This window comes from Colius striatus, chromosome 5 (assembly GCF_028858725.1).
Source record: "Colius striatus isolate bColStr4 chromosome 5, bColStr4.1.hap1, whole genome shotgun sequence".
Taxonomy (NCBI): domain Eukaryota; kingdom Metazoa; phylum Chordata; class Aves; order Coliiformes; family Coliidae; genus Colius; species Colius striatus.
In genome coordinates, this window is record NC_084763.1 from 10,866,999 (window position 1) to 10,885,834 (window position 18,836).

At 41.4% G+C, this 18,836-nt stretch overlaps 1 protein-coding gene across 2 annotated transcripts in view; it reads right to left on the minus strand.

The window, feature by feature from the left end:
• Positions 1–18,836, minus strand: part of ITGA9 (integrin subunit alpha 9) — a 222,723-nt gene that overhangs the window by 157,903 nt on the left and 45,984 nt on the right. For both annotated transcript variants that reach the window (XM_061996749.1, XM_061996750.1), the window contains exon 15: positions 12,678–12,838. In XM_061996749.1, the coding sequence (XP_061852733.1) occupies positions 12,678–12,838 (161 nt within the window). The remainder of the gene's footprint in view (positions 1–12,677; positions 12,839–18,836) is intronic.

The window sequence follows — 18,836 nt, forward strand, 5'->3', positions numbered from 1 at the left end:
GTGGTACACAGAAGAGCAAAATCTGATCATACCTCTCCTTAACTATATTATTACCAATTAAACATCCATTAAGGAAATTAGCATAGCCTTCTGAAATACTGCAACCTGTAGCTAGACACACATTTTCAACAGTTGCCAGGTGATGAAGAGGTTTTACAAGAGGAGAAGTGGTTTGGAATAGAGGTCCCCTAAATCTCTCTGCCAAAGCCTGAAACCAGGTCCAGCACAGACTAACAAGCTCCTAGGTGGAGCAAAGGTTTGGCAGCATGCTTCTTGGCAATCTAAGCTAACCAACATGCCATGCTCTCCAGGGATCATAAATTAAGCTCTTTTTTGGGTAATGCTGAGCTGTTGGCAAAGGGAAACTGCTTGTCTCATGGCCTACACCTATGATCCAGCCTGGCACCAGAGGAATGCGTGCAGCAGAATGAGATTTAGTACTACAAAAACCAACACACCATAAAACATCCTTTTTGTTGTGAAGAAGATTCCCAGGTGTCATTCTACTTCATTTTCTAGCAAGTTCTTTGCAAAATACATCATAAAGCATATCAATTTATCTAGTTAACTAGAGTTTCCTCTGCTTCACACATAAAATAGATGTCTAAAAAGTTCTCCAAACCCACACACAGAGAATTTATGGAGAAAAAATTATAAGCTGATGAGGAAGATGAGAGAAATATGACAATTAGAATATTATTTGTTTCTAAATTAATTTAAATAGTCCTTGCATGTTGACATTAGAAATATGAGATATATATTTAAATATATACCATTGATGCTTTTGCTTCTTCATATTATCTATTTGCTTCATTTCCTGCTTCTCAGTAACCAGCAGAATACTGCAGGTATATAACAACTCTCCACATATATAAAGCTTTACATAATCCTTTTCAAGCTTTAGGTTTGGGAGTTTTTTTTCCCCTTTTCTTATTAAGACACTATTTTTTTCTGACTCTCCTTTCTGGTTCTGACTAGAAGAATGAAAGCACACACGTTCCCAGAAATGTCCCTAGAAAGCAGCTACGGACAAGCTGGGACTGGGAAGACTAAGATAAAAACCTTCTCTCGTGGGACCTCCAGCCTAAATTTTGTTTTCTTGAAAGATTTAGGCAGCTTAGGTATTTTTCACTATTTAGGGGACATCTATTTTAAGAAATAACCCAAACCAACCTAAAATATCCAAACCTTACAAGTTCTTCATCCATCGCAGTGACTGTTTCCAGCCATGAACACTGCTGCTGTTTATAATAAGATCCATACCAAAGGCAGTCCCTGATCCCAACAACTCACAATCCAAGATGCTGGACTGATGCAACCAGTCACTAAAAAGACAAATAGGTCTTAGGAGGTATCATCCTGAGAGGAAGATGTGTTGTTGAACTGGTAGTCAGAAAAACAATTAAGAAGAGATCTACAGAACTGCATTGAGCAGTATTTTACTTTTACTGCCTTTGCATCATTTTTAAGGCTGAAAATGTAAGAACCACTGCATTAAAGAATTGGAGACAGACATGATAAATGCTTCCATGAGTAAGAGATTAATAATATAGAAGTATTAAGTGTGAAGCTGGCTACCCACTATGCAGCTCTGCAAAGCTGCACTCTGGAGTATTCCTTTCAAAGTGAGAAATGACAGTGTTAATGCCAAAAGTAAGATACATACAGATAATGCAGTCAGAAATATTAGATAGCTGTCTTTGTAGGTAGGAGAGGGACACTTCAGAAGCCCTGTAAATACACTCTAACTACACATTCCCTGAAGCAAGCAACCTTGTGCTGAACCCACCAGCCTTCAGTCAACACAGGACATGAGATCATTTTGTTACAGAAGGAGAGAGAGAACCAACATCAAAAAACACAAACAGAAACAATGGCAGGCAAAATTAAGACTGTTCCCGAAAGAGTAAGGAAAGAAAAATGAGCCATCACAAATATTTCAGTCGCTTATATAAAGTTTAAAAATAAATTCTGGCATTCATCCAAGTTCTTGGAAGGCACAAATGAAAACCAGCCCTTTGGCTACAATTTATTGCTCGCAATAGCTAAGGTGTAACAACAGAGTTGCATAAGCATCTCCATTTCAGGGCTGCCTTTGGACACAACTGACTATGTGAGTATTTGTGAAGCAGAGACAGGCAGCATAGCACCTGGCCCAGAGTACTTAGCAGAAGCAGAAACATTGAGGTAGAAGCACCACCTCAATTACCTTAAACACTGTCACTTGTGAAATGATTGGCAAGTGCTGTCTCATGTGAGCAGAGTCTCCTCTGGCCTCCAGTATAGATCCTCACCCCCTGCTGAAGCCTAGGATGGTTTTTGCCATCAATTTTTGCTGCCTGGGTTGCAATGCTGTGTGACTATGGACTGAACTGCTGAACTTGGCTGTGCCCAGGGCTCAGCCTCTCAAATCCACCTGATGCCTTTTGCTGCTGCAATTCAAGAGCAGACAAGGGCAGTCTTCATGGAAACAAATCGCAAGTAATATAAGAAAATGGAAACCACCTCCTCCAGCTCCCTTCCTGCAACAAGTAGCGGATGGGTTGAACACTCACGTGTGCCACAGCCCCTACCAACAACCTCCAAGTCACCAGGAGCTCATGGGCTGCCACAGCTGGAGGGCTCATGCTTCCTTCACACTATGAACTGCAGAGGTCAAAGAATTGGGACAGACAAGCAGCCTTACGCTGCTTCTGCAGTGGGAGTCATGAACTGCAAGTGCCAACTAAACTCACTCACTTTCAGAGACAAAATTGGGTTTCTTACTATGCAAATTTGTCAAGTTTTTGTACTTTACCAGGGGACAAACCAATGGTTTTCCCTGGTGGCACATAACCAAGGGAGTGATTCAGAACAACCGAGTGATCTGCTGAATGATTCAAAAGTAGTTTATAGCTATGGCATGAAACCACCTGTTTTCCCTGAATAAGGAAAATCCTTATGAGAAAACTAACAAAAAAAGATTCCACTTTACACTTTTTCACTCTGATCTCCAAGACTTTGCACCTGAAAGACACAGCAGAACTTGAAAACAAAAATCTCAAAGTTTAGAGGTTGTGCCATAACAAAACCGTTGCTGCTTCTGCACTTGCAGGATCACTTGACAGTTTAATTATTAAGGACTCAAAACCCCAACACTTCCATAAAACACTGAAAATATCTTACAGCCTCAGCTAGGCAGTCAGTTCTCTAAGCATGCATGATCCACTGCCTGTCTCAAGTGAAAGGGAGATGTCTATTACAACATTTTCTTTGTTTTTCCATACTCCTTGGAACATGAACTTTGTATGTATACCTTATCAATTTTTGCATCCTGTCCAACTCCTCCAGCAAGAGGACAAAAGGCAAAATTTGCCTGCAGAGTGATAGAGCTCAAATTCTTACAAGGGAGTGATTTTAAAAGTCCCTCCATCAGACCACTGTCTCTACACAGTTGGGCTTCACCAAAATCACTTTTTCATGGCTAATGGTACACTTCACTTGGTGCTTTCTGTGCCCTAGAAGGTCAGAAACATGTGAAAGAAAGTAAACATTTATAAAAGAAATGCTCTATTTTTAACTTACTCTCTTTGTTAGGTGTTTCTATTTTTACACACTTTTCTAAGTTGCATTAATGTCAGTTCCTTTGTAGTCAAACTTGCCAAATGAGAAGCTGCATGTCTGCTAATAGGATGAAAATTACTAAGTCATGACAAGTTGAACCACTTGTATTTTTAACTTATTTTGTCATCTAAGGAAGTCTTAAGTGATACAGTGTGTGTGCCAAGAGGAGGAAGTAGTAAATTTACTTTACCCTCACATTAGATTCCCTTAGATTTACAGCTAACTCTTCATATTTCAGTCTAGAATTTAACACCAAACTTGGGTCTTCTCCCAGGAGAAAAAAAAAAGGCAACGAACTATTGCAGGACGCTCTTCCTTTATTATAGTCAGGCTATCGTGCAGTCGTAGCCTTAGGGTATTACACACATTCACATATCACCGAGTAAAATATACTCAGTGCCTTATAACTTATGCATAGGCAGAGATGAAAGACAGACCAACAAGATGGCAATAAAGGAATCCATGCTGCAGAAAAAGCATGCAAAAAGCACTCATTGTTAGCATTTTTTCAGCTTTTCGTGGAGAAGATGAGATGTCCACAAATAATTTCAAGTGGGGCTTTATTTACAGGAAACTGCTCGTGTTACGCATGAGAAATCACGAACACCAATAGGTACAACTTAGGCAGAGACAGCTCTCAATAACTTGACAATTAAGGCAGACTAGAGGATCCTCTGGTGAAATTTTCTGTGAAACACTGAAGTTGGTACATTACTCGTTTGAGGATAGCTTTCAAAAGTAAGCTTATTTGCAAGGATGATCCTTCTTTCAATGCAAAATAACCACTGAAAGCAAGCACAGAGGCCACAAACATTTCATGGGAGAAAAGGACACTAAAATCATGACACATCAAAGTGGAAAAGCACAAGCCACTTTGCCCAGTGTATCCAATCCATAAGAACATCTTGTATGTAAAGTCAGGAAATAAGTTTAAGCATATGCCACTGGGTCAAAGACATTGTAGGCAAGTAGAAAATAATTTTAACTCCTAAATGACTACTTGTTTCAAATCTGTGGAGGAGCACAGCTAGCACAGACGACATGCAGGTTCCAGATACAGAAAACTAATCATTGCTTAAAATAACTGGGACACCCAGAGAGGTCAGAGATCTACAAGGAGGCTCGATAATTAAAGTTAGGCAATAAATTGGAGGCCTTTGACCAGGGATGTAACTTCTGATCACCAGCACAACTCTACTATCCTTAACTAACCCATTGCATATGGTAATGTTGGTGGGTGCATGGAGATCAGGGTAACACCACAGTTAATACCAGTTGTTTCTAGACCTCAGGAATTCAAGATTAATTTAGTCCTACAGCTGAAGCTACATAATGGGGGGGAGGGGGAAGGGGGAAAAGGCATTTTCTGCCAAAAAAGCACTATGCCTGTAACCTATTACTCTGACATTTCTTCAAACGTATTGTCAGGCACTTGCAGTATGAATTAGGGCACTAGACTTGCATTATGTGTTGCCATCCAAACCAAACCAAACATAGCATCTCTAAGAGCCTCCCAGGAGACTCAAGTCTGTTCTGACTATGAGGAGGTTATAGGTTTGGAACACACCCAGAAGCCACAACCAGCAAAATTAATTGTTGTCTTTTCAGCCTAGAAAAGAGCTTTCTGTTGGAAGTTGCCTCCAATGTTGCCTGATGAAGTGCCCTACTCATTCCTTCCTAAGGCTAGCAAAATGAAAGGGGGATAATTTTAGGCACTTCCCATTTTGGACAGGATAAACCAGCCGTGTATATGTGCGTGTCCGAGATTACCACACAGTCTGATATTCCTCCATGTGTTATAAACAGGAAAACCACTAAGACAAACAAGCTGTTCCCTATTGTAATTTTCTGCAGTAACACTCTAGCATTAAGCATATTCCCCCTAAGTGTAAATTTGTCCCAAAGAAGTACTAATAAACTTTTATGGCACAATTTTGTGTTTAATTTATATCACGCTGTACAAAAACACAAGCTTAGACAAACTTCTAAAACTGTAGTGGTGTCTTCTTTGTTGCTTTTTCCACCTGAGAAAATAAGCCCTTTGGTTAACCAGGAGTGCCAGAGAAAGCAAAAAATATTCCTGTCCATCATCACCTGCCTTTTGAACTGACTTTTCCTAGCACCAAGTGCAGCACCACTTTTATCTCTATTTGTCCATTCACTTCCTAAAAGTGCTGTCACTGGAAAATGCAATGACTCCTCTCAGAAAAAATCCCATAGTTAGCCTCTCCATATCTTGGGTTCTGGTATCCTTCTCCTGAAAAGAGCCATGTCCCTCCTAGGTCTCCAAAAGGATTAATTTACAAATTAAGTCTCTTTTTGAGGAAATACATTATTAGAGAGAAACGTATCAGTAAAGCCAGGCATATAGCTACTACTGAATGTCTGAGAGCAGCAGTGAAGTGTCATGCCTCATTAAGACCTTACATGCAATAAAAGTAACTCTCAGCTCTATTAAAATTTGAAAAAGATTATTCATTTGTTTCCCATTGCAGAAGGCATCAAAGGGACAAGTTTATAAAAATGCTCAAGACCAAAGCTTTTGATCCCTTTAGGGTTTAGTAAGGAACACCACAGGTTAAAAAAGGCAGGTAAGAAACAAAGAATTTCAGTAGCTGCTGCTCTACAAGTCTACTGACTGAGTCTCATTTAAGATAATATTTATCTCATTTGGGAAACAAAGTCTCTCTACTTGGATTCACAAATTCAATTAACTAGGCACTTTGTCTAACAGCAGCTTCACCAGAGCAATCAAGTTTCTTCCTGGGCCATAAAAAACATACTTGGCTTTTTTCATAGATGCTGACAAAAGACAAAGAGCAACAGCAAACTAAAGTAAAATTAGTTGCCTTGCTAAAACTTGAAAGGGAATTTTTGTTGTTGTTTTGGTAGTAGACAAGTTTCATACAGAACAGGAAACAGTTGAAGATGCACATCAATCAGAAAGGACACATTTGCCACCCAGTTATATCATCTAGCAGTAGGCGTGAAGAGGAAGTGATTTCTTTACAAACCTAGGAAGATGAACAAAGGAGGGCATTTAAACAAAACCTCTGCCTTCAGCTTACAGATAAAAACCTCTCCCTGGCCTCAGAACCCAACCCCCTTTGGGTACCAAACAGACCTACAAGCTACGCTGCTCTGTAAAAATCCCCAAACATTTCACAGCATAATATCTGCTACAGTTTGGTCTCCCATGTAGCTGCAATACCAGCCCTAGCAGATCTTACAGCACTTGATTTGCAGTACAGGTCCCATCTGAAAGGATGCTAGTGCCAGGCATATTTGGCAGCTTCATTTTAGCCACATTGTGCAGGACAGTTTTGAACTTGAGTATAAGCTCATTCCTGAAAGGCAATCTCACTTGCTCTTGGTGAATCTTGCAAAAACCTTTGGAAAAGCCAAGGACAACACCATGGTCATTAACAGTATTTAAATCTTGATACAGTTAATATTCAGCTCAAATATGTCAGTCTACCCACCAACACCTAATACTCTTTCTGGTTTGTCTAAATCCCAGTATTTAAGAGGCAATGAAAAAGAACACAGAGGTACACAGCTAACAACTGTTCCTCCCTTGCCTATATGAGCTACTCAGGAAAAAAATGCAGCTTTTCTTCTCCTCAGCTTATTTTTAAAGGTGAGACACCAGCTCTAGGCAGTGCTGGCCAGAATGTATCCTAAAGGAAAGGGCTGATCACCTCACAATAGAGTAAGGCAACAGAAAACACTAGATTTATTTTCTCAGATTGTATTTGTTTTACTTTGCAGGGGAGGCAGACTGTGCTAATAGATTATAAGCACACTTTACACAGTTTTGGAAAACAAGATTGTTCCGGAAAGCATCCTTCTGTAAATAAATCCTGTGCTTTTGACCACCAAACCTGTCCTGTAGCCGTTGAAAGTTGAACGTGCACTATGACTGCATCTGGCTCAGCCTGACAGTTTCTCCAGTTGGCTCAGCAAAAGAGCAAAAGAAAATAACAAAACATAAATCAACAACGAAAAAGGAACAACCCCAAAGATATCAACTCTGCTCTCGGTCTTAGCACTGAACCTCACTGCAGTTATCGTTCCTGGCAGAACTACACAGCAGCTTTCGTCTTTTTCACAGCGACGATAAACTTCCTGCTGCATGCTGGAAGAGGCCTGGGCTCCCTTTGTCTGCCCAGAGACCTAAACCCTGTGAAATTCTAGATAACCCTGAATAAGTTTTCATAGCTGTTGCTGCTGTGAAAGTAGTCTCTGGTTCAAGTGTTATCCCTTGATGATTTCTCTCTCCTCTCCCACGGACGGGTGAGCAGGATCAGACGGATCACTACTGAGAGAAGCTGTGTTTCCTGAGGGACTGGGTTTCACCTCGTCCTCCTCAAAGTAGTAGTTACTGTCCACTTCCAATACCCCATCCATTGCTTTTAGTGCCAGTGTCCAAGGAAAGGCCTTGCCAGATGTGAGCAACCAGGCTCAGTCTGAAGCCACCAAATGCCAGTGCTTCAGCAGCAAGCCCTACCAATAATCTGCCCCTGGCAAAAGGCTCTGTCTTGATAATATGGGGAAACCAGCCTCATTTAAAACCAAAACAGAACTTGATAATAAGTTCCTGAGTGTCTCTGGCTGTCTCTATCCCGTACATCACCAGCCAAACCTTAACACAGAGATGCTAATTCACAGGCAGATCATTTGCAAGACGAACTCTTCTCTGAAAGTGATACCACCTCTATATCACATGTGGTGGTAAGACTAAACACTTTGTAACTCAGACACTAAAAAACTGCCAGATTACTTGGAATTAAAAAGACTTCAATACATGAATCCTCCTCAGATGAGATTAAACAGCTACAGAGGGAGAAACAACCACAAGCACAGACAATGACTAAAACTGTCAAGCACTGGAGATGAAGTTGTGTGAGATCAGCAGCCCAGAGTATCTTTAGAGACCTGAGGTAACAGTGATTCACTGCAGACAAAGGCCAGAAACACTTAAAGGAAAGGTTTTGCTACAGAATTCACCAGTGAACAAAACATAGCTGTGCAATTTCTGTTTATGTCAAATCTGCCTGCACAAACACAGCATGAGTTCCTCATCTACAAGCCATTATGAAAAGCCTTCGGTATCACAGTTCCTATTTCACTTCTCAGCCTCATCCTCAGCACAACCTACAACCAAATCCATTAAGAGTTAATACAATAAGCAACATGAGACTGCTTAAAACTACCAGACAGCAACCAAGATAAAGATCTGTGGAAAATGTAAATGCTGTATCCCATTTAATCACCTGCCAAGACTGCTGATGGTGTTTGAAGCTGTTACAGTGTTCACTCTGCTCAGACAGCAGTGACTGGTAGCAAGAGGCAGCCCAGCTGGCTGGCCCATAAATGGCGTAAGAAACGAGACAGTGTTTCTTTAGCAGATGTAGGAATTATACAAGAGGCTTTCACCATCATCACTATTACATCTTTATGACAAGTCAAGGAAGACAAGATTTGACCCTGCATAAATCTGGTATCATGTGCTTTGCTGTCCGCATGTAATTCTCTTGTCCCATCCACAGGCAGATCTATTCTAAATATTAGGGGAGCTCATAGAAGCACGAAACAAACAGGGCAGTTACAGGAAATTGAGGAAAAAAAATGGCAGTCTTTCTACAGACTTGATGCCTTGATCACAAAACATTAAACACACAGCTCAAGTCTTCTGAGCACCACCAAACAAGTCCATTTTCAAAGAGAAACTTCACATTTCAGTTGCAGGCTCGGATATTAAGGAAACACTTGTAAAGCCTTCAAACCCAGCTATTTTCTTCACTTTTTATACTTCTACTCATTTCTGCACCTCTGCTCTTTCTCTCCCTAGTATCATGTTCCACTTTCTCACGTTCACGTTTGCAATTCCTTCTACCAAAAAACAAATCCAGTAAAAAAATCTTGGCTTCATCTTCCTCCACAAAACTGATGGATGGTTACCACATACAGTGTAATCTCCTGTTACTAGTTATGAAGGAGACTGGCAGCACCATCATTCCTGGGCAGCAGAAGGAACTGTCCAGCAGCAGCTCACATCAACTAGAAAACCAGCAATGCACCTGAACTTCTCAACTAAGGCAACTTGCACTAGCTGTCCATTTCCTACTGAAAGTTTCTTCAAGCCCCCAAAGGTTGTTTAAACTGAAACAAACACAGCTTTTGCAGATGACACCTGAGGTGTTTTTACTGTTGGAATTGCTATCTGGGTATACCAAAGGATTGGGTTTTTTAACAAGAAATAATGAAACAGGTTCCAAAGGAGTAGGGGGAAGGAAGAAAAATAATTAGAAAACTGCATCTCTTCCTACTTCCCCATGGCCACTACAAAACCAAACTCAAAGCATTTTCAAGTCACAAAGCATTACCTTCTTTGTTCTTGACCAAGAAAACACATTTTTCTCAGGAATTACTGTAACTCTAGCAACTTCAAATTGTAATTCAGTAGACTGCCTTGTACAAGATGAAGTTCTGAGCTCTGCATGTCCTACAAACCTTTCCAGATCCATTTATCTTAGTCACAAACAAAGAAAGATAGACTTTAATATTCAAATTCATTAGCAGCAAAAAGAACATCAGCTCCTGTCCTGAAAGGGCACCACAATATGAAAAGAGGCAAGCTCAAAACATTGAGGTTTGCAAACCAACTGCAAGCCAATTCAATAAATTATCCCTGACCCTTCAGTTGCAGGCTGCAACTCTTTTGGTATTCAGCTTCATTGGGGTCTCTACAGATCAAATCTTTCAAAGGAAATCAGAGCAACCTTGTATAGTTCTCATTTTCCCCACAACTTCTCTCAGTCCTTTTGTTTTATGTCTCCAATGCACTAGAACCAAATGTTGGTAAAACAAGGACTGTCAAGCTAACTCATGAGGCCACACACAAACCCGAGCAGCCTCTCTACACTTGATCACAGGCAGTCCAGAACTGACATCCTCATGTTACCATATAAACCTATTTTTCTCTGGGGATTCACAGGAACAATAATAAAATTAACAGATAGGGATGCGACTGCAAACAATGGAGGCAAATTCATCAGTAAAATAAAAGGAAGGAGGAAATCTTAAGTGAAAACCTCATATATTTTAAGCCCACATCTTTTATCACCCATTCCATCACAAAGCTCTGTAATCAAGATTTCCGGTTGGAATTTGAGGAGTGCTGTGGATCTTTGGGAAGAGACTAGATATCTTCTGTTGTTTTGTTTTGGGTTGGGTTTTTTTGTTTTAGTAGCTCTTACTTCAGGATAGGAGTGAAAGATCATGACCCCATTTCCACTCCTCCAGAGTCTGCAGAGCTCTCTTTGATGTCCTTAATGTTATGTAGCCTCGTGGATCCTATCACCTTTCCCATGAAAGCACAGGAATTATCTTTCTCCACTACTTCGCATTCTCCCTTACAGGAACAAACGATACTTCCTGCTATTCTTCCAACTGTGAAAAATAGCTGCTTGTATCATATAGAAAGCCATTAGCCTTGTTTGTTAATCAGCTGCTCTGCTTTGAGTCATTGGTATTTTTTAAACATGTTTAAGCCTTCCTTTTGCTTTTAGAAGTCAAATTTACCAGGAATTTTGCAGAAAAATAGTTTTACCTTTGCATTCCTAACACCACTTAGAAATGCTACAATAGTTTCCCTGGGCATATACTGCCCTTTAATAAACTCTGTGCAGTACCTAAGAACTACAACAGGAGTAGTGAGAAAGAAATTGTTATTGGGTTGAGATAGAAAGGGACATGTTCGTTTTCCTCCAAACTCAATACATTAAAGCCTTAGCAAGTGTGCTTGTTTGAGAAAGACCAGAGTTGGTAAACTCACAGCCACATTTTCTAAAGAATGGTAATCTCTTACATCTACATTTAACAACCTTTTCCACAGCAGAAAGCAAAGGCTGGTCCAGAAACAAAACAACACAGAAGATATCTAGTCTCTTCCCAAAGATCCACATCACTTCATAGGCCAGTGTTTCCTCCTTGGTGGTCCCTTCATTTCATTCTCTCTCAATAGCCAGGCACAAAATGTTGACAAAGTCAAAGGATGACTTTTATCTCCCGTTCTCACAGTTTTTAGGTACAAAGAAGCTTCCTGGAAAAGTTTATATATTTAGGGATGTCTTGACCTTCTGGATTCTCAAAACAAAATAGTGCCAAATGATATCCACTGAATTTAGTTCATACTCTGGGAATATGTCCTTTGGTAAGGAAGATCTGCAACTCAGCCGTGCAACCATTTTGCCTCCTACATTGTTGATACATCTTAGTGTTTGTAAGACATTGGCTGTTCAAAAGATAAACCTCCTTCCTATGCAATTTTCAAATCCATTCTATACATTTCTCATTTGAGAAGAAAATTATCATGTTTACTTTGCAACAGAATGGTACCTGGGTGACATTCCTTCAACAAAAGCTGCCCAGTAAAGGTAACTACAGTCTCAACAGACCCTAGGCAAAGCATTTGTGACAGGAGGAAAAGACCCTCTCTGTGTCCCAGGATGTTTCAAAAGCGCTCTTTGTATCCCTAGGACCATGACATGTGTGAAATGAAGCTATCCCACTGCTGTTTTCCAGCCCATATAAAATCCAGGAAGCTCTTCAAATCCAAGAGCCCAATTGCTCTAAGACAGACCCTATGCTATCTTGACATTCCCATGCAGATAGTATCACCAGCCCAAAAGACAGTCACATCTTACACAAAACTAAACACTAAAGCTGTTGCTTCTACCAAAAAAAACCTTCACCTCCTTATATCAACATGCATAGCAACAAATCCATCCAAAAGAAGAAAGGAATCCCCCACAAATGTGCCTGATCAATAGTAAACAGAACACATATTCCTAGCACCAGCTCTTGAGGGCCTGGTGGTGCTCACACTGACAAATCATGCCAAGAATGAATTTCTGAGTTTCAACTCAAAAAACTTCATCCCTGTGTCAGGAAGACAAGTAACGTATGAAGCCAAGCAGCACCACTTCAATTGCATATGAAAAAAAAAATAAATAGGAAGAGTGGGATTGCAGGGAGGCCAACATAAGTAAGGGCAGGGATGAACTGACCTTGACATAGGCTAGGTAGTGCTCACACTTTTCTTGCATGTATGACAGTTGTAACTTCTCTGCGATCTGCCCCACTGCCTCTCCAGAAGTCACAAAGTAAACTCTGGGTTGCTGGCTCTTTTCCTTCTTTGCCACATCAGCAGTCAAGTTATAATTCAAACCTGTTTTAAAAAGGAAGAAGAAGAAAACAAAGGATGTCAGTGAACAATAGTTATTTTCTAGCCACCTATCAATGGATCCTGTTGCCCCCAGGGCATGTGTGCTTGAAGAAAGGTCAACCCTTGCAGGCTCTCAATCAATCACTTAAGTTTCCTGTGGCTGCACAAAACCAAATCCAGTCACTTAACTTACTCCCAGGTTTCGTGTTGCTACATTCCCCAGCCCAGCCTTTCCTGTAGGAAATGGTGTGTAAAAATACATTTAGACATGCACACTTTAATTAAAAAAGACAACCAATAGAACAACAACAATACAAAACAAAAAACCCCAAGAGATACTTAAACTACACTGCTAACAGAAAAAGCAAAACACAACACAAACAGCAGCAGCCTCAAGCTTTGTTTTCCTTCTAGAACAACACAAACCACACAAATTTCCACCAGGATTTGGCACTTCCTGACAATTACTTTTGTTGTTTTGCAGTCACCTTAGTAGTTAGACTTTAAATGGAGGTCACTACCCGGCATTCAGTTATCCCCCCTCTTAGATGTTACACATCCCTGGCAGTTTAGAGATGACATACCCAGAGACTAATGAGCTGTATCTCTGTAAATCCCATTTCCTGCTCTTCTACAGGATAAGTAGCTTAACACGATCAGTTGGATTGTGATTGGATATATCTACATTCAAAAGAAAACTTATTTGTTATCTGAAGCAGTTGCACAGTGATCGAATACTCCAAGCTACCTATACCTCTCCAGCAACAACAGGAGCAATGAAACTGCAACAGAAACGTGAACACTTATTCTGCTGCTGTCTACAGACAAGGGAAACACTGTCTGTGAGGTCCTTTCACTCATCACAGACTATGGCCTGTAGTGGTTTCAGCTGCTATCAAGGCAGTAATGGGAACAACATGAGACTAGCTCACTATAAATGGCTTAATTAGTTGATAATCTTCATAAAGGACAGCCAAGAGCAGCTCCCGTGCTGATTAGTTACATATGTAGGGTGCTTGCCAAATTATTGCTTTGGCTTTTATTTATGTTTAAAGTCCTAAATGATTGATGCCAGATAATATGCTCCCCATAAATGTTAACTTATTCAAAGCCAGAATTTTATAAACAATCCACATAAGTGTGACACATTCCTGGACTGAGGTCTTCCACACCAAATTTCAGCAAGGGGTCTTTGCTGGGTTTTGTTGTTGCTTGCTTTGGTTTTGCAGTTGTTAATTTTTTAAAAATCAATGAAAATCCTAATCACTCTAAATTAACACAGCTGCCAATGCTATTACCAATCATTTCTCCACCAAAAATTTCAATACTTTGAGGAATTTATTTAAAGATGTTGTAAAACTTGGTGCAATAAGTCTCTGTGAGCATTCATAACTCACATAATTCAAACTGACCTCACTTCCATTTCCAGTATGTTGCATTCTGATGAAAACCTTATTGATAAATTCACCCAGAGCAACCACAGACATACCCTTGCTAGTAAGAAAAGCCACAGCTGAGGAATCAGTGTATCTATCTACCATCACAGGGCCCCATCTAAACTTTTTTTTGCTTGCTTTTAACAGAAGAACTTGTATAGCAGGATAATGCTGTGAAAGTGTTTCAAACTCTGACAAGCTCAGCACCAAAATTATAGAACCATAGAATGGTAGGGGTTGGAAGGGACCTTTAAAGATCATGCAGTCCAACCCCTCTGCAGAAGTAGATCCACCTAGATCAAGTTGCTCAGGAACATATCCAGGTGGGTCAAGCTCTCACTGAAAGTGGAGTTTGCTCAGTCCCACTAAATAGCACCACCTAAACAGAAACACGGGGTTTAAAATCCTAGCAGTCAATCTATTCACTTCTTTTTGTCTCTTTTGAAGTGTGCACATCCCACACTCATCCCCAGCTGTCTCCTTTCTGCTTTCAAGACCTCACATGTACGCACACGTGCTGAGATCTGCATTGGCATCCCAGGAATAAAGACAGGAAAGTTCATGAGCAAACCCAGGTCCTGCGTGGGCAGAGGCCGAAAGCCCTGTGGGGAGATGCAAACCTCTTCAGAGCAGGAGCACCAAAGCCAGGCAGGGCTGCAGAGCTCTCAGAGGTACCTGGGGAGGCCCTGAGGCTGCCCAAGGGAAGAGGGATATATTACTGATACTGAATGATTTCTCACAGCAGGCACCGAGACACATCCCAACTCGACCCGTGTACTCGGCCTCTCAGCAAAGCAAGCCCAGCTACTGTCTCTCCTAAACAGCAGTGGATGTTTTCAATCAAGCAGCACAGCTCCCATCCTCCACCCCACCTCCCTTTATTTTGACAACTTGTTTCTATGTTATATCCAATGATGTCACATCAGTGGAAAAACTGAAATATCATGAATAAGGTTTGGGGTTTTTTTTTCCCCCCTACTTCATTGCTTCCAAAAAGCAACCAGGGTGGGGAGATAACTGGCCAAACTTCACACTGCTGGTGGTGTTAGTTCCTCCTGCTCACTCCAGTAGGAGTATTTGTCCAGCAGCTTTAAACACATCAGATAAAAATGTTTCTGGGGATCTTCCCTACCCAACTTCACATGATCAAAACAAAACTCTAGGATGAGCTCAGATAAAGGGCCTGATTCCTCTCAAGACTATTCTTTTTCCATAACTAAAGGTAAATGCCTAAAAGCTTTGATAACAGCTCCCTCTGAGAAATTTTTGGTTACACCTGGAAGAGGACCAACCAACAGATCAAGTGAGTTACTCCAGCAAGTAACAGATGCACCAAGTAAATGGCAGAGAGCATTTTATAATGGATTTTCATCCTAAGTGGCAGAAAAGTACTCATGATGCAAAAGTCACCCTTTCAGAGAGCTAAAAGCAGCCCTGGAGCCAAGAGGAGTGAGGAGAGGTTGAAATCAGGCAGTGGTACAAGAATCACAGCTGGCTGTGTTACTAGAGAAGTTAAACGTTGAGCCACCCAGCACATCCCTTGTCTCCCACTCAGAGGATGCTACAGCACAAAAAAGCAGGTGGTAAAATGCTCAGCAGGATTAAGCACATCCCTAAGTGCTTGTTAAACTACTTGCTATGCTGATTTGCAGGAGAGGAGGTGGTGGAGAGGAGGCAAATGGAGAAAATGAGGAACTTACTAAATAATAACAAAAAGTCATTGTAAGAGCAATGTGTTTCTTTGGTGTCTCTATCAGTAATTCTGAGGAGAAAATGATTCATGAACTTTCCTTGCAGAGAAAATTCTTAAGGAACAAAGTATTTTTAAAAAACTGCCCTAGCAAACGACAACATGCATAGGAAATCCCCTCCTCCCTTTCCAAAAAGCTCTTCTTTTCTCCTTACTTCAAACCTTGTTTTAAATCATCTCTCATAGTGTTGTCCCTAGCTTCTAGTGAAGAGCCATCCTTGCTGTACCATACATTGAAGAACACATGCCTACAGCATCCCTGCTTCCAAGGCATTCAGAGGGTAGCCTGACTCAGGCCTGCATCCAAGCAGACTGGAAAAACTGCAGAAGAAACTTTGAAAGAGTTTCTAACACATCTCCCTAGCTCTAGCCAAAGGCCCCAAACCCTTCATTGTCACAGCTACTAAAATTCACCTAATTCTCACACTGGCACTATTGTTGTAGTTATTATTCTAGAGGAAATTACCCAGACTGTGGGCACAAGTTTGTGTCTATTCTCCTGCAGGGATGAATGCAGAAGCAGTGCTTGTTGCGCAGAGAAGCCAGCAGCCTCTGTTTTCTTGTCCAGGCCACCCAGAAGTGCATGGTCTGAACAGGCTGAAGCCTCTTCATCCAAGCTTTCTTTCATCCCTGTCTTTCCCACAGATACAAGGGGACAAAGCAATGGCCCCTCAAAGAAGGGAGGAACAGCCTGAGTGAGATTCAGCGGTGGAAGAGTGAGAACTAAATAAATGTCATGTTTCTCACATATCCAAGACGTACCAGAGGCTGCCTCTGTTGGTGGGCGTACGATGGGATGCTCTGTTCTCCTGCAGGAGCTGAGGCAGAGAAAAGGGCCAGACAATGCCTGGCACACAGCACAGGGCACATGTTTCAACTAGGCATGGCTCTTTGTTCAGATGAAAACATTTCAGCAATAAAGTCATACTTCTGAAGACCATAGTCTGCATCCACAAAATGGATGGGAATTATACTGTCATTGGCAGTATCAATAAACACAGACCCTCAGAAAGCCATTACATGACCAGCAGCACTGAAACTACCACTAGAAAATAACAACCAAAGAAAAAAAGTGACCAAACTGGGAGGACTAGCTGATTTACCAGAGGCCGTGCTGCCGTTAAGCGGGATCTCGACCAGCTTCAGCTGGGCAGAGAGGAACCTCCTGAGGTTCAACAAGGACAAGTGCAGAGTCCTGCACCTGGGAAGGAACAACCCCATGCTCCAGGACAGGCTGGGGATTGACCTGCTGGAGAACAGCTCTGCAGAGACCTGGGACGACTCATTGATAATAAAATAACCACGAGCCAGTAATGTGCCCTCGTGGCCAAGAAGGCCAATGGCATCCTGGGATGCATCAAGAAGAGTGTGGCCAGCAGGTCAAGGGAGGTTCTGCTCTCCCCTCTACTCTGCCCTGGTGAGGCCTCATCTGGAATTCTGTGTCCAGTTCTGGGCTCCTCAGCTCAAGAGGGAGAGAGAACTGCTGGAGAGAGTCCAGCACAGGGCCACCAAGGTGATCAGGGGACTGGAGCATCTTCCTTACGAGGAAAGGCTGCAGGAACTGGGGCTGTTTAGTCTGAAGAAGAGGAGACTGAGGGGAGATCCCATTAATATTTACAAATATCTAAATGGTGGGTGTCAGGAGGTTGGGGAATCACCTTTTTCTGTTGTGTCTAGTGACAAGACAAGGTGTAATGAAGTGATGCTGGAACACAAAAAGTTCCATTTAAACATAAGAAAAAACTATATCACTGTTGAGGTGAGGGAGCCCTGGCACAGGCTGCCCAAGGAAGGTGTGGAGTCTCCTTCTCTTTTTCAAAACTTACATTCCTCTGTGACCTGATCTAGGTGAACCTGCTTCAGCAGGGGAGTTGTACTGGATGATCTCTAAAGGTCCCTTCCAACCCCTGCCATCCTGTGTTTCTGTGATTCTGGGTGGGGAAGGTTTATGTGTCAGGCTGTGCTAGATGACAAAAACTTTCCTTCACATCCCAGTTAACAAAATAACCACATGTTCAAATAAGCAGTAAAGACAGAAATTTGTTATTGAAGAATCTTGCCTGCATGTTCAGCTGGACTTTCTAAACACTGTGTAATAGGTGACCACCTTCAGCTGCCCCAAAAACAAGAGCGAGACCCAGCTTTTCAGCAGTCTTGAGCATCCGTGCTGACAAAAGCCTTAGGGGAGTAGTGTTCCAAATGAGCACTGTGCTCTCATCATCTGAATTCACAGACCACCCCCAAGCATCTGAAAATGAGATGATCCCAACACTTTTAGCAACAAAATGTTGACAGATTTTTAACACCTTCATATTCATTTCAGAGTCAAAACTGGACGATGATATACTTACAGAGCTTTTCTATTTCCCCCTGTACACACCCAGATTTAACCACACAGGAGAGGAACCATTGTAATATTTCCACGAATTGTTCCACTCTTTGTTAATTGATACTCTTCAACTGCAACATAATGAAAATGGCCCAACTGTTGGACTACAAACTGAAAGCTTATTCAAGATATTTTATCCAAATCATATCCCCAAGGACTTTTACACAGTCGGATAGTTCTGGCTGCAATGTTTTCAAGACAAATCACTTTGCTAGAAGCATTGTATAAAAAGGACAATGGTTGGAAGTTTTATAGTCATCTACTTAATAGTAAAAAAATTCCTTGTAATGCAGTGATGGTTACTGCCAACAAAGATACACCATGTGCTTTCATCACAATAAATCACCAGGAATACAGTTTGCATGACAACACAGGGGAATTCAATTGGCTCTTACAAGACATGATGAACAGGAAGATAGGTCTTTT